We start from the raw sequence: 16,972 nt of genomic DNA on the forward strand, positions 1-16,972 counted from the left end.
TGATTGTGAAAATGATGTGAATCATATGCTATGATCTTCGCAGTCACCAATTGAACACCTATGGGAGATGTGTTAAACAGCGCTAGCGGCCCTGTTTGTATGTGTTTGTATGTCGGAGCTTGCCAAAAACATATTTTTAAACATATTTAGGTCTTTAAAGAAGGTCCTAACTGATATTTGGCCTTTCAGTGTTTCATAAAGAACGGAGGACTATAAAAGAGGATTACGTGAAAATAATGAGATGAATGTTGGCATTTAGAGCCGACAGCTTTAATGAGGCCTAGTGTAATCACAGGTTAAATATTAGTGTTATATCTCATCACTGGTTATTCCTTTCATGACATAATGTCGCTGCTATAAAAACGTTTGTAATAACATCCAGCCACACTATTTATCATCAGCTGAAGTCTCTCCTGTTGGCTCCTTTCATACAGATTGTAGTTTTTTATTTTGTTGTGCAAAACACTGATGAGTCCTGTGAGTGAGGGCGGTGCAGCATGTTTTGCTCAAAACATTGTGGATGGCAAGAAAAACAAAATTCTTTGTCAAAGTTCAGCTGGGTTCCTCAAATCACACCTTAGACCATGTTTATCTTTGTTCCATTGACTTTACAACCCTGAACCCGAGATGCCATCACGTCAGTTTGTTCCTGGACTGTGTTGAGGTTGTTGGGACGTGGCCCGGTGATGAGCCTTTGATCCTCCGCAAAGCCTCAACAGGTTCACGAAAAAGGCCATTGCACTGACTGATCACTCTTGTGTCTCGTCCAGGCTGTTTGTGAGACTGAAACAGAGAAAACAAACAGGATCTTAGTGCAACAGCTGAAGTTATGAAACAGTTTCACCATCAAGTGTGATAAATGAAGCCCTCAGAAGACTTTTAATCTAACCTCCATCGCTACAAGAGTAGTGATTTCACATTACTCTAAAGTGCAATTCTCAGTCTGTGAGTTTGGCGTTGTTTCAGTTTGAGTGTGATGTAATGTCCTGTCTTCACACTGCACATGATTTAGATTAATTGCACTACCAGCGGCATGACTTTTAAGCCATGCCAATATAAAGGTTTTATTTTTTTATTTTTTTATTACCAGCCTATCAAGGCTATTAAACTGATAAAAAACTGGATAATTAATACATTATGAGACTGGATCTGAATGAATAATCCCAGGGCTCTATTAGAGGCTTTGCATGAATGAATCTTCATATGTACTAGTGTAGCTGAGCTCCCCTAATGAGTCACAGAGCACTACTTTGACTACGCCTCAGACCAAACTATTAGTCTTTAAATAGAAATCTGAAATCATCTGTTGCACAACACTGTCCAGTTCTTGATCTTAGGGCGGACTAATTAGCCACGACTTACGGAGGATTCAACAGTTACATCACTTTACTAGGAGAATTCAATGAAGACTGTAACAATCCAAACACACTTCCAGTACAGCTGTAGCAGAGCTGAGGTGCTGTATTTCCAACAGGTAACGCGCTTCCTTCTCAGCGAGGCTTTTGTCATTTTGGTACCAGTGGTCAGCAGGTGAAACCTTTTAGGCTTTTTTGTGAAACTGTCTAACTCACATTAAAGCAAACTAAGAGGAAAATTAAGACTAATACAGGTCTGACAAATGAACGGCCTGCCGATGAAGGCCACAAGATGTAGCTGAAGGCTTTGCATGAAATAGAACAGCATCATTTATAAACAGTTTCAAACCAGCCTGTGAATGTTTTTAACGTGTGTAAATAAATATTATTTATTAACTGTTCAAACCACCTCTGCATGACAGAAGATGTAATTGGTGACGTAATTGCTAGAGATTTGAGCCCTCTGGCAAATTACTGAGTAGTGAAAAAAGATTCCCTCAGTGAGTCAAGTAGAGAAAGTCAAACCAGAGGTAAACACAGCATGATTGCTATCAGCAGCATTAACTAAAATCAGTGAGCTGGCACGTTGCTTTCGCTGTGTCACCACAGTACAGCATGTACCTTGGGGAGAACTGTGCTGAGAAAGTTCAGAGTCATGAAGGCAGCATCAGATTCAAGGTTGTGTGAGTGTGAGTTATCTGTGCTGTGTGCGGCCTGCATAAATCTGTCATACGGTACAGTACAGTCATCCCTGCTTAATCGTTCAGGCTGAAGACAAATACAGGGGAAGTAACTGAGGCAAGTGTCCAATAAACCTTCTCCCAATCAGGCTAATCTGTCCGGACCATTTATAACTGAATATGAGGAGCATTTTTAAGGTTTTACTGTTGGAGTTTTAGTTGTGCACTTTATGTGAGAAAGCATATTTTTATCTATGATGAGTGTTACTACACTTGAGTCCAGATGAATCCCATTGATTTCAAGCCTCAAGCCACAGCCTTCTGCCAATGACATTTCATTGTGACTGTGGGACTGATGATGAAAAGGAAACAAAAGGAAGGAGGGGGGAGGTTGAGTGCAGAGATGGATGGCTTCAAAATCCCACCCAAGCTAGAGCTACAACTGCTCCAATTATTGTTGGTATTGCAAATCCCTGGGCATCAAGTTGGACATATCTGGTCACTCAGTTAATTGCTCATCAATAACCATCCTGCCTTTCTCCAGTCATTTTTTATCTATTCACAAACATTGTACAGGGCTTCAAAACCAGTCTAACTTGTGCTTACATGAAGGAGGTGTCTGAACGTGGTTTCTTTCCAGGAGCGGGTGGTGTTGATTGTGGCCTGACAAGAGCTTCGGCCATCATGGTAATACAAAAACAGTTCCTCGAATGGCCACTTGCAGCTGGCTCCAAAAGTGAGTCAGTCCCCATAGAATCCCATGTTAAAATGCCCAACTTAACAGCAGAAATAAACATGTTTACAGCCTCCTTCATGACAAATGTACAGGGGGGGATTTTCTCACCTGTTTAGATTTTATTAAGGCTTAAAGTTATGCATGATTGTGGGTGTGCTGCTTCAGGTGAGCATATGCTTGCCACAATCCAGCATGCACCCAAGTCTTGGTTACACACGCTCTACCACTTTGCCCAGTTTTGAATTAGCTGGGAGTTAGGCGGAGTCAGGCACTGCCAAGATGGTGATGTGTGGAACAGCCGACTCTGAGCTTCAAAACCACTCTTCAGAAACCTATGGGTGATGTCACGGAGGCTACAGCCATCTTTATTTACAGTCTTTGGTTATAATATGCCCTACATGGTAATAATACCTACCTCACTGTCAGAAAGTGATGCAACGGGCTGCTAGCTTTTTAGCATCCAAACATCAGTACAAGAAAAGATGTGACTGAGACAAGAGTTAACATTGGTGTTGCTTTCCACCTCTGGAGACAACTCTTGGTAGATAAAGGAATGAAGTATGATGCGAAAGTCACAAAATTTCTTCTAGAATGGTAAGTAAACAGCTGTTAATGCTAAAGTTGGCTATGTGGTGATAGCAAGACTTGCAAAAAAGTGCCTTTAAAAGACTTGCAGTAAATGTTTTGTTTAAATGGTAATGGTTTGGTGATTTATTTGATGCGTGTATAATCAGAGATAATTTCCTGCACAATATCAAACAAAATCATGGCCAACACACAGAAGAATGACAGTTGAATTTATATTTAGATCCAAGAAGAAAAATTTAAAAAACCTGCCAAAATATTTTGTGTATTTGTCTGGTCACTTATTTTCCGCAGTTTGTGGTTCTGACAGATGAAAATTATGATGTGTGAGAGAACATGAACTGGATTTTAGCAAGTCATGGCTGAAAATCAGAAAATATTTCTGCACTATTCAATGCCATCCAGCATTTTATTACAGGGTTTGTGGGAGTTTATCAGATTCTTGGGTGGCACGAGGAAGAAACAAAAAAAGAAAAGAACTGAGATTGATGGTCCTTGTTTCATTTTCTGGCACAGCTCACTATCATACTGCTCTGTGGATCGGCTAATGATTTCATCGTTTCAGGCTAGACTCAGTTTGTCTTCATTAAATATCACTTTATGTCCTCTAAGCTTCTCTTGCCGATTGTTTTGATTATTCCAGTGAAAAATAATATCAGAGCCTACCTTTTACCAACAATAAATTTCACTCAGCAAATTGCTTCTGAAAAATAATCTGGCATTTAAAGGAATTGTTTGACATTTTTGGACATAGGCTTATTTACTTTTTTGCTGAGAGTTAAGTGAGAAGCTAAATGTTAATTAGGTGAGTTTTGGTGAGTTGCTAGTCAGCTTATTTTGTTGCCTTTGTACAGAGCCAGGCTGGCTGTTTCTAGCTGTTTACAGTTTTTGTGCTAAACTAAGCTAACTGCCAACTAATGCTTCATATTTACTGTACAGACATAAGGGTGTCGTGACGTCAGTCTTCTCCTCTGACTGTTCTCAGTATTGTTACTGCAAAAATGTGACTAAGCTGGGAGTCGTGGCCTTTACACGTGTCCAACCGACGTAGTTCCACACAATAATCCACTCTGCTTCTGTTATAAAGTTGATGAACACAAAAAACATTTATTACACACGTGTCACAAAGCAGGTAAATCCGCTGATGTTTGTTTTACAGAAAAAACTAAACCTGAAAGGACACAGTATGAAAACCGCATGAATCCACAGCTAGTCTACCCGCCACTAGATTCCTTTGCGCCACAGATTAACTGGAGTAAATGTGCCAGGTGCACTCCAGTACCTGATAACCAAAGAAAATTAATTAAGCTATTCTATAAATGAAATATAAGCTAAAGTCAATTTTAATTAAAACATACTTATCCATTATGATGTATTTACTTTTATTATCCTAAAGGTATAACTCAAAATGTACATCTTGGAGTATTACAAGAAAACTATGAGCAAAATTTCAAGCTAATCCTTGTCTCATACAAGTGTATTTCCCAAAATATTGAGCTATTGTCTTTGCAAATACCGTATCATTTTACTAAGTAAGTAATGCCATTGCAAATAGTATTGATTGGACCTTGAATGAGAAATTTGTACAGAATTACCAAGCATAATGGTTCTGGTTGTTTCTTCTGGTTGTTGGAGATTAAAGGTTGATGCATTCAACTGACACAGCAATTGTCTGTTTGTGTGTGGGTGGGATGATGGGTAGTTGGGTGCTCCTATTAATAACATCTCTGCTGACTTGAATAGCAGGCTGTGGTTCTTAAATCTCGCCCTTCTGCAGACCTTCTTTAATTACAACTTCCTCTCTTTTATTCATGCTGACAGGACTTATCATTAATCACTACATGGAGGCGAACCTTTCAGTTTTATTACCGCAGACATCAGCAAAGCAACTGAACCACACGATCTATGTGGTGTGACGGTGGGTGCTGTTGTGGTGGATCAGACTGTTCACCCAGATTTGTTGAGTCTTTCTGCTTATTTCACCATGGAGCTGGATAAGCTTGTTGCTGCATTGGAAGCAGATGTTGCCTTATCTTCTCTGACTATAGTGGGAATTTGAAAATCATATTCGTGAAGTAGCGCAAACAATATATATGTAGGAGCAGTGATATATATATATATCCTTAAACTCAGGATTTATGTTTGTCACTGCCAGTCTTGCATTAAAATTCTCTGTCTTTGTCCAGGATAAGCAAAGCACATCAGCCAACGCAGCTGGATCCAGCCAGAGCCTCCTTATAGATTCATTCAGATATTGACTAAACACAGGTTTAGTTTGGCCGAGGCAGAGTGATGTATCTGATGTACACCATTAAACACTGATATAAAAACCTTTCAATGGTTTTCACTCTGAAATCAGATTTATGACAAAAAAGCCACAGAAATGTTGCAGTTTTACTATTTGCAAAGACAACAGGAAAGAGGTTTTGAGAATTTCACATCTCGGAAAAAAGGCGATCCAGTACTGGATGTATTTCTTGGCATTTGCATTTTTGAGGCTGTGGAATTACATTATGACATTGGATTGCAGGTTAACTCTAAAATTAAATGCATTACCGTTTTTTCTGGTTCTCCCTGTGATCTTAGAGAATGTACTACATGAACAAAACTAGAATCACGGGAGCTGTGATGTAAAAATGTTACTAGCCGTGAATTGTGCTTCACTTCCAAAGCTATGAGGAGCAGAAAACCAGTAGCACAAAGCTTTTGTTTAATTTCTTGCAAATTGAAAAGATGATATGTGACGGGAAAAGTGAATGGAGAAAGAAAGAAAATATGGGAAAGCGGTAAAGACAGTGGCTGTACTTGGCAAATCCCAGGTAAGGACTACTCAGTGCTAAAACAGCATATGTGTGTGGTTGGATTGCCATAATAGCCAGGCCCAGTCTCAATCACGGTAATGGTTTTTCCCCCCTTTCTTTTTATTTTGTACATTTCATGACACTTATTTGTTTCACTTTCCTAACTGGAGCACTCTTTGCCTTCTTCTGTCTCCTCTCCCTCCAACTCCCTAAACCTCAACAATTAAATACTGACACAGATCATAAATCTTACAGGCTCGTCTTGTTGGCTTTGCCAGTATCCAGTTTCTGTGACATGCTCCTCAGTCAGAAAGCCTCTTTTACAGAGATAGAGAGACACCATCAAGTTATCAGCCCTGAACACAGATGCTAGCGGCTAAAGGAAGTCATTGTCTTTACTGACCAGGAGGTCAATCCATTGGTGAGGTCAAACAAACAGTGAAAATGGAGGGAATTCATAATAATCTGGAGAAAGCACTAGCCTACCACACACATTTACACATTTCACCCAGAGGCGCACGGTCAGGAGAGGCAAACCAGGCACAAGGCAAATGCTCCGGGGAAAAGGGGCTCATATTGGCAATTTTGCAATAACAAATATAAACCCCCTTAAACCTCCCATGAAGATACTATATGGTGCAGTATACTGTTGCCCCAAAATCCCCCAAAGTGGGGCTACTGATGATGTGTGCTGCAGCTAACATCTATCCACTGCCTGCATGTGAGGAATTCAGGGAACATCAATAAATGGTAGCATCTACTGATAGTCTGCGTGTGTGGCCGTTAGAGGACATCTGCAAATTGTAGCATTCTTTGATGGGCTTCCATGGACGTCTTTCACAGATTTATAATAAAGGGAAAAGTTTGTCCTCCAGAACAGTTTTCTTTAGTAAGACATCTGTTGTGGAGAAAGTTTTGATTATTGAGCCTTGTGAGGTTTTTTCTCCGTTTACATACAGTATTAGCAGCTGATTCAACAGAGATATAAATAACCTAAGAATGATGCCTTATAATTTTAGTTTTTTGCTGTAATGTTGCAGGAAGTGATCAATAGAGATGCTGTATCTGGTATCCAAAGCAGTATCGATGTCTTGTTTGCATCATATCTGCACCACATTCAATGGTAATGTATCCAGTAGTGGGCACAACATTTCATGCAAAACAAAAAATGTCAACCTCGTGGTTTTATAGTCATTGATTCACTAAAGGCAGGGCTGTGCTTTGCTGGTTTATATGAGGTACATATTTTTATGCAGTCGCTCCTGGAGGACATAAAAAAAAAAAGACTTAAGAGAGAAGTTTAAATCCTGCTTGCTTTCTCACCTGCACACAGCAAGTGTGTGTGAATGGCAGATCGGTTTCAAAAGGTTGACAGAATTTGTTGGACACACCCCCTCCTGTAGTTTGGACAAAGCACAACAAACCAAAGCCAAACGTGGACAACGGCAGCTCTCTTAACACTGCAAGAGAAAATATTTGGTCTGGATAAGCTTCTGCAAGGTCTAAATAAAATACAGTCCCAGAATAAATGCAAGGTTCTCCAGGACCTTGAGCTTAATACATCCATTTATAACTTCACATGAAAGCCTTTGGATTGTCTCACGTCATGTTAGACCGGGGTGTTGTGGAAAGGGAAGCTGAATAGATCACCCCACTGAAGCATCTCTGTCTAAACATTTTAGTTCTGTTTGCTCAAATGCTCCAGTGAATATTCACCTGCATGTGTCAACACGGGACAGTGAGGAAATCTTTCTGCCTGTTTGTTTCTGGTTTTTGTCTCCAAAAAAAGGTTGGGAGCCGCTGCTATATTCATCAAGCATCCCTGAGCTCATTGTAGAAAGCACTGACAACCCCCTCCATCCTCATCCAACAGTCTTTGCTTTGATTGACATTTATTTTACGTGTTTTTAGTGTTATTGTTATAGCTGCTGTGCATTATTAATCATTTTGAATTAAGTACTGCTACTCTTCTAAATAACTCTGACTCAATAATAAAACGCGCAGCACGATTACTCAGATTTCCTCAAAACGTTGACCTTCAATTTGAAATGTGCGCTGCATCACATGGACATTCTTCAGAAGGCTCGGGAACACAAGTGCTTTTTCATGTTTTGCATTGCCCAGAATGAATGACAACTCTGACTATTTGCGGATTTCACCATATTGTGATTTTTGCCATTTTCTCTTGGCACAGTGAGCACTCCCTCCCATCATAAGAGTTCGAGACATACAGTAGGCAAAACAGTAACTGAATATTAGCAATGACCTCTGGGTTCCAGCCAGACAGTCAGACAGCAGCTTTTAAACAATTTGCACCACAAGGAGTGTGCGTTTCATCAGAGAAAAGTATCTGAACTTGTTTCTGCCTCTGACAGCTTGTTTGTCTCCTTTTCTCTCCGCTGAATATTCTCATGCAAACATTCCACTGTTTCATTTTTGGCCAGTAGTATCTGAGACGCCCAGACAGATAGCGTGTGGCTTTCCACTCATAATAGCCAGTACCTCCCCTAAAAATGTCAGCGAGGAATGCACAAGCACATGACCCCGTGGTTACCTTTGCCACACTGAATGCATTTACATGATGTCACACAGTTTGATTAAAGCTGGCACATTGCAGTTGTGAAAATTACTGTCTTCAGCCTGAATTTCCTTGTTGTAATAAAAAAAAAAAATTAAAAAAATCATACTTCAGAGATTAGAGAGCACAGTTACTGGCAAACCAAACTCCTGTCTGCTCCAAAGCGACTCACATGGTAAGAAACAGTCAATCTCTCTGACATACAGGCATGTGCTCTAGCAGAACGGTTTGGCGAAGCGGCCGTTGAGAGGAACTGTTGAACAGTTGTGGTGGGGGAGTTTGGAGTCTTGAAGCCAAGACGGAATACTTGTGTGCACATGCAACAAGAAAACGTTTTGAAGCTTTTTCTCCAATATTACATTTCCAACTTCATGAAACGATAGAGATCTCACTGTAAACTTTTCCAGGCTGAAGAGCTCTTCCATCTCAGAGCGCTTCTGAGATGATCAGGTATGCAGTCAGTGGGTTTTTTTTGTTTTTTTTTTCACTTTGTGGTCAGTGAAAGGGGAAAGGGTGTAGAAGGAACCTCAAACCCATAAACCCTAGACTTGGTGTTGGAAGAGCCAGTGGTCTGCAGAGGCCAAATGGCACCATTTGCAAGACCGATTGATGAGAAAAATGGGGGCAACAGGGTCTCCTTTCAGAGCTGGAGGAATAACGCACATGGCGGCCAGACTCCTGATTGTTGCACTTAAAGAGTCTAAATGGGCACCAGGAAAGGAAGCGATCAGACATGAATTATTGGTTCTCTGGTCCAAGAGCAGCAGACACTGAAACATGCCTATTCTGATGTGCTAATAAGATGTATGAAGCTAATAAAAACTAAAAAGCAATCTAACCTCTAATCCTGAATCCTTTCTGTGGGCTTTGAAATCAACAACAGTCTAGTCAGAACTGAGCGTGCATAAATTCACAGTCATCTGTTTTTGTGTTTGACGGTTACTATGTGTGTTTTTACTATAATAGGTCAACAGAAAAATACAAGCTAAGTGAACGGTAGCGTGACTCTTAAGGATGGCAATAGTCTGTCATTCATCTGTCAGTGCATTATTTTGGTCCTGACTGAACTATTTTAATGGACGGCCATGAAAGATAGTGCAGACATTCATTATCCCCAGAGGATGAATCCTTTGCTTTACTTTTCCTCTAGAGCCAGATTGACAGTTTTATTCAGTTTTAAAGATTTTGGGGGGAATTTGAAGCCTTTGGTAAAGTGATGACAGGAAACAAGAGAGAGAGAGATGCAACACATGCCACCAGACTCTAACTCCAAGGACGCTGCAGTTCAGGGTCAGCATCTATTAGAGAGTCAATAGTCAAATTAGGGGGGAGAACTAATCAGTTCATGCTAAACATCAGCATGTTTAAAGTGTAATTGTGGGCATCTTAGCATGCTGACATTAGCATTCAACTCAAAGCACCGCCATACCTATTGAACTGATGTTGACTCTTATGGTGTCAAAGATCCTGAAAGCGGTTATATGTCAAGTGTGTTTTTATTCAGTTATCTGGATCCCTCCTTAAACCTACAACAGATGTACCTTTGCAAATGAATCCTTCCCTAAAAGACATTTTCCATATTTTGACAGTTTAACATGTAGTTACATTCTACAATATACAGACAGGTGAATAAATGAGAAACATAACAAATGCAGATGCCTCCACACAGGTGAACTACATGGTACAATTAGCGTCCCATCATGCACTATGGTAGGTATGAAAATGCTGAGTAGACCCAGCTGATTCTGATTGTGTATCAAGATGACAAGAGGAAAAGATCTAAGTGATTTTGAAAGAGGGTTGGTAGTTGGGGCACGGACGGCAGATCATCACATCTCAACCCAGTTGAACACCTATGGGAGATTTTGGACCCACATGTTAGACATCGCTCTCCACCACCATCATCAAAACACCAAATGAGGGAACATCTTTTGTAAGAAAGGTTTTCATCGCTCCAGTAGAGTTCAGTCTCGTAGAATCAGCAACAAGCAGCACTGACGCTGTTCTGGCTGCATGTGGTGGCCCAACAACTTACTGAACTTACTTGGTGTTGGTTTTTCCCTTGAACTCGCCTGTCTGGATCTTCAGTTCACAGACTTGTTACACTGTTGCCAGTAGAGCCTTTTGTCCAGGCACCTCTCGTTCTAATTTTTGTAAACCAATTTATGTGTCAGTGCCTACCTCCTCTCTCTCTCTCCTGTGAACCCGCAGCCAATTTGAGATATTGCTTTTTCCCCCATTTCCAAACCACAACTTGTGCAAGTATGTATCCAGCTGGGCTGCCAGATCGTTGTAAAATTAAAACAAACATGACCACCTGTCCCCAGTATGCAGCAAGAGAACCAAAAGAGAGATACATCATGCCTCTTCCTAGTTTTTCCCTCTCAGCCTGTCAATCACCAAGATGAAAAATTGACATGTTTTCCTTGATACAGCTGCAAAAACCTTCAGACTAACATCAGAGTCCTGGAGGAACATCTGGATCTTTCATGAGGGTGAATATGACTTTTCCATACTATCCCTATGAGTTCCCAGAACTAATAGGTATTTGGAATTCCAAAAACACAACTGCAAAACAAATACATTTTTAGATAATTTCACCTAATTTCATCTTTTTATTTAACTCCAACTACGTGTCTGACCTTCCTTCCCAGCGCTGAGGTCATTTATTCAGAGAACTGAAATAGAAAACCAGACTGATGAGCAGCACATCCACAACCGGATCCTTCTGCACAACTGATACCTCCAGGTTATTTTGAGCGCAGAGTTGCGCATTAAACAGTAAAAGAAAATTAATGTGTGCCGTGAAACTGAATCTGTTCACATCGATCCAGGCTCTTCAGGAAACAAAACGCTGAACAATTTAACTTGGGCCACAACGAGTAAAAGTCACAGACTCTAACCAAGCGCGTAAATCCAAACAACGTGGTGACAAAGTTATGACTGAAACATCTGCAGCAATGTAAATCAAAGCAGCTTTGGTGTCCACAATGTGCTGCCAAAAGATAAAACAGGCCTGTTTGAGATAATTTCTTAGAAATGTAGGGGACACGCGTATAGTGAGTAAGGACATTAAATTGTGCTTACTGGCCGTAGACGTAATGTAAACAGAGAGCAGCGACGCAAAGCGCAGCAGCAGCAGCAGCAGTGGGGGGGGGGGGGGGGGGGGGGGGGGGGATACGTGAACTTGGCTCTGTGGGGTGGGGGGCACAGCAGCAGAGACGCCCACACAGACTGAAGGCGGAAAGACGCGCTATAAAAACGTGCTTCTGTGTTTTAGTGTCAGTGGGGATCCTTTACAACCTTCAAGTCGACATGCAGCAGCCGGACGGATCCAGCCATGGACATTATCCCGCAGCGGAGTTTATCAAAGGGAAACATGATTTCTGATGTTAAGGAAAAGACATTTCTTCCTCTGTTTCTGGACCGCTGAGAGTATCTGTGGATATCTGTTACACACGGAAAACTATCTTTTGGATGTTCAGCTGCACTGAGAGGGATATCAGAGCTATGTAGTGGTGAGTCATGTCTTCATTTAAAATCGTATCATAATAAAAGCAACGAATAAAGTTTACTTTTTTCCCCAGAGAAAATTACTAAGAAATAGAACTGGGTTGCCTCTTTGTTAAAAACCTGATAGATAGCATTTATACTGTTTTTAATACTATGGTTTTCATTTTCCAGTTCTGCAAACGGGTGCAGATCTGTGCGGTCACTGGCGTTTCTAATGGCAGCTGTTCCCCAATGGACAAACTGCTCCATGAGAAATTATGAAGGAATGAACAATAGAGAAATGCATTTCTCTCTCGCTATTTTCTTAAGTTGATTTACGTCACATTGGACTCCATGAGAAACACTGTCAGCAGCTGATATTCTCAAAAAATTCATAAATCTGAGCAGTAATTACCTTTTAAGGTCAACGTAGACAACAAAAATCAGGTACTATATGACTATGATGAAAGATAATATACCATAGCTTTCAGTGTGCTCTGCTCTGGTGTTAACTGCTTTATTAGTTAGTGTGTTGCTGGGAGGACGGTCCTGTTTACGACCTGTGTTTGACCTCCTGCCAAACTACACCTGAGTGAAGAGAAACCTCTCTGCATCATGATTATTGATTGACACGTCTTCACTGTGTCTGTGACTTTTGCTTTTTTTTTGACACCATGCACAGAGCGACCCACTGTCTACTCAAGTTCAAACACAGTTTCATAAGAAGAGAGTCTAGTCAGGTTTGGCCGTATTTCGATCATTATCTGTGAAGACTTTGTAGTTGTTCAACTCTTTTTCTGTTTCTGGGCCTCAAATTCTGATCTTAAAAGATACAAGTTACTAATTTAAGGTAAAAACCAACATAGATGTTGTAAGTGAGGTGTTGGGCCACCGTTAGCTTCCGAAACAGATTGACAAACACTGTTCATCCAAAACATAGTTCCTCATTCTGTGTTTCGATGATGGTGATGGAGAGCGCTCTAACTCGCCCAGCACAATATCTTATAGATGTTCAGTTGGGGCTGTGAAGGCCACGGCATATGATTCACAACCTTTTCCTTTAGTGTGTGTGTGTGTGTGTGTGTGTGTGTGTGTGTGTGTGTGTGTGGGTGGGTGTGGAAGTGTTAATTAAATTTTCACCTTCATGTTAAGCATGTGTAACATTTACTGTTTTTAATTAGACTTTTAATATCAACAAAACAGAATTTTACTTTGATCCAGTTTATGAGCAGTTGACAAATCAGATCTGCCTCTTCTTTCTCTTGCAGCCTCCAGTAACTATGGACCCCATGACCTCTAGAGTTCAGTGATGTTAGCTTTGAGCCACTACAACTCCTCGGCCTCCCCGCTCCTCCCTCATTTCTCTAATGACAGTGCAGGGAAGGTGGAGGTCGGGGTGGCTGTTGAAGGCCTGTTGCAGCAGGGAAACTTCTCCTCTGTGCAGCCCAACACCAGCGGCGTCATTGTCGTCATACTGTCCATGACGCTGGGCATCATCTCGAACATTGTGGCCCTCTTTATCCTGGCTAACGCCTACTCCCTCCAGCGCCGGCGCTCCAAAGCCACATTCCTCCTGTTTGCCAGTTCACTGGTGGTCACAGATTTCATTGGCCACGTCATCCCTGGTGCCCTGGTTCTCCGACTCTACCTGCATGGAGGTGTGCGCCCAGAGGACTTCGACTCTTCTGATGGCATGTGCCAGTTCCTGGGTGGCAGCATGGTGTTCTTTGGTCTGTGCCCACTCTTCATGGGCTGCGCCATGGCTGCCGAGCGCTGCCTGGGTGTCACGAGGCCGCTGCTGCACTCGTCCCTGGTCACCAAAACCCGCACGAAGATCTGCCTGTCTGTCATCTGGCTGGCAGCTCTGTGCGTGGCCATCCTTCCCTGCTTTCAACTGGGATCTTACAACTACCAGGACCCAGGGACCTGGTGTTTCATTAACGTGCTCAGTGACACTGAGGAGGTGGATGTGGCTTTTGTGGTGTTGTTCTCTGGACTTGGTCTGACCTCGCTGGCTGTAGCGATGGTGTGTAACACCATCAGCGGACTGACGCTGGTGCTCGCTCGGCTCAGGAGGCGGCCCGGCTCCCATCACTCTGCCAAGTCGCACGACATAGAGATGGTGGTGCAGCTGGTCGGCATCATGGTCACCTCGTGTATCTGCTGGAGCCCTCTGCTGGTGAGTTTCAGGAAGTACAACGAGAGGGAAACACAGTGTGGTCATCTTCACACCGGCGCTCTGAGAGCCCTCTGTCAGTTTACATAATAATAAAAAAAACCAACCATGCTGCTACTATTAAGTCTACTGTTGGTCAGCTTTATATGTCCTATAATATAATATATATAGAATATAATTTTTACCATAAGTCTTTAAACAACACTCTAGTTCACTAACACATCACTTATGTTGCGTGCTTGAGTGACAGCTCCCTCACTGCCTTGTCAGTTTTGTTTCACCTGTTGTCGTCGGCATGTAATTCCCAGCATTCAACTGATGACCTTCAGCTACTGACGCATTCTGCTGCATGCTCCTCAAAGCACAGCTGAGCAGATCGATAGTCTTCTGAGCATCGGTCGCAGTTCCAGCATCAGTGGGATCGATTCCAAAAAAAAACACGATCCACCTCACATTAGACCACAGCCATCGCCTCATTCGTTCAGATTTTATACATTAAACGTTTGTTATTTACCATGAAAACTTTTGCATTTTAACATGCATGTCATTAAGTAAGCTCAAGATGCAGTGACGTCAAAGTACATTACAGCTTTTTAATAATAAAAGTGTATCCAATATTTTCAGGAAAAACACTTTGTGCTGTCTCTCACCCTACTTTTACTTTTACTTTTACTTTTACTTTTACTTTTACTTTTACTTTTACTTTTATGTGCTCAGCCTTCAGTTCAGGTGTAGGGCTTGTCAGGTTGAGGTAGGGTCATGCCCAACTATGATTAGGCAGGAGGGAGGATTTTTAACAAAACACTTATTTACCTGAAGGTAAAGGTATTTAATGTGATGTAAAAACAATACTGGTGAGCATCCATTTGTTGTGTTTTTATGAAATAAACTAGATCACTTTAAGATGTTGTTATCGTGTAATTTTTGCTTTACCATCCAAACTCTAATTGCAAGCATGTGTTTCATGCTTGCAGATCTTTGGCCTGATGTCCGTGATCCACTCCTACACAGGATCCATCGGGGACGACCTGTCCAACTATAAAACCCTGATGGTGATGGGCGTGAGGCTGGCCACATGGAACCAGATCCTCGATCCCTGGGTCTACATACTGCTGCGCCGCACCGTCCTCCGCAAAATCTACCTCATTGCCAAGTGCCAAGTGGGCCTGAGGGGTAATATATTAGGCCGCTGGGAGCCGACCTCTTTTCCCAGCTCAGAGAAGAAGGAAGTCAACCAAGTGTGATTGTTGTGGATGTACTTTGTCACCATGTTATTAAACATATGAAGATCTCAAGACATTTAGATGGAGAGACCCACATAACAGCAGGTGGAAAGAATAAACTTTGTAACTGTATACCAGTTTAGATGTGAAGTATGACATTTCTCAGCTGGTCCACTTTAGAAATGTTTAATGGATTCAACCAAAATCTCTCTTTCGTACTCCATCAACGTTTACCAGTGAATTCATTGTCCTTACAAATGGAAGCTAGCTAATGCTGTGATTTTGCACAAAATATCATAAACTTCGTACTGTTTACTTATAATAAGTGAACATTGCTTATTATTATTGTTATACTCTTATTCTGAAACTCATAACAACAAAAGGGCAAAGATGTCGGCTGCAGGATATGAAAGCAGTATTAACCACGCTGCAGAGGGCTGCAGGAGTGATTTACAGAGCAACTTACAGAGTATTATTTTATTTTTCAACCTCATTTTCACCAGCTTTGAAAGTAAAAAATAAATAAATGGCACAGTGACTTGCTCTTACATTAGACAAATGGGGATTAATTGAGCTGTAACCACCAGAGGGAGCTCCAGAATAAACCCAGAGGTATTTAGAGTGTATTTGTGATGATAAGTATTCTGCTGAATGTATTTCATAAAGGACTGTTAATATTCAAATACTGTGGAGTTTATGAATGTTTAAGTTTAAGTATGCTTTTCAAGTGTTTATACATTGCTTTATGTGAAACAATGTAAGATTTTATAAGTTGATACTTGAACTGTACCCTCAATTTACTGAGGAAATGTAAAGAACATTGAATGTAAATAAAACAATGCAATGTGACATATAACCCTGAATTTTTGTATTTCTCTCTGACAAATTGTCATTCCATAACAAACTGGCCTGTTTTGACAATGATTATATTTGGCTTGGTTAGTATATGTACTACACCATATACAGTAGAAATTAACTGGTTTCTGCCAGTGAAATAAAATAAGTTTCCTCAGGGAAAGTCATAATTATGACTGAGTTATGAGATTAAAAAAGTCATAATTATGAGACACAAAAGTCAAAATTATGAGACACCAAAGTCATAATTATGAGATAAAAAGTCATTATTATGAGACACAAAAGTCGAAATTGTGGGATACTTTAGCACAACAGTTGCAGCCGCTCTTTGGCATGAGATCTATTAAAGTTGACACTGAGATGGATTGTAAGTTCATAGAGGGCTACTTTAAACGTGGCTTTACAACTAATGAAATACTTAATTAACTTGCAAATCCACATGGGGTTGTATGGAGTACAGATTGATTATGCACCAAAACACCAAAGCAAAT

The 16,972-nt window shown here is 41.1% G+C and overlaps 1 protein-coding gene across 1 annotated transcript; it reads left to right on the forward strand.

The window, feature by feature from the left end:
- Nucleotides 1-11,965: 11,965 nt before the first annotated feature.
- Nucleotides 11,966-16,482, forward strand: LOC130166223 (prostaglandin E2 receptor EP1 subtype-like). Its single transcript, XM_056371663.1, has 3 exons — nt 11,966-12,253; nt 13,496-14,406; nt 15,378-16,482. The coding sequence occupies exons 2-3, from the start codon at nt 13,537-13,539 to the stop codon at nt 15,645-15,647; spliced, it is 1,140 nt and encodes a 379-aa protein (XP_056227638.1). The 5' UTR covers nt 11,966-12,253; nt 13,496-13,536; the 3' UTR covers nt 15,648-16,482.
- The last annotated feature ends 490 nt before the right edge of the window (nt 16,483-16,972 follow it).

The sequence above is a fragment of the Seriola aureovittata genome, chromosome 3, assembly GCF_021018895.1.
Source record: "Seriola aureovittata isolate HTS-2021-v1 ecotype China chromosome 3, ASM2101889v1, whole genome shotgun sequence".
Lineage (NCBI taxonomy): Eukaryota > Metazoa > Chordata > Actinopteri > Carangiformes > Carangidae > Seriola > Seriola aureovittata.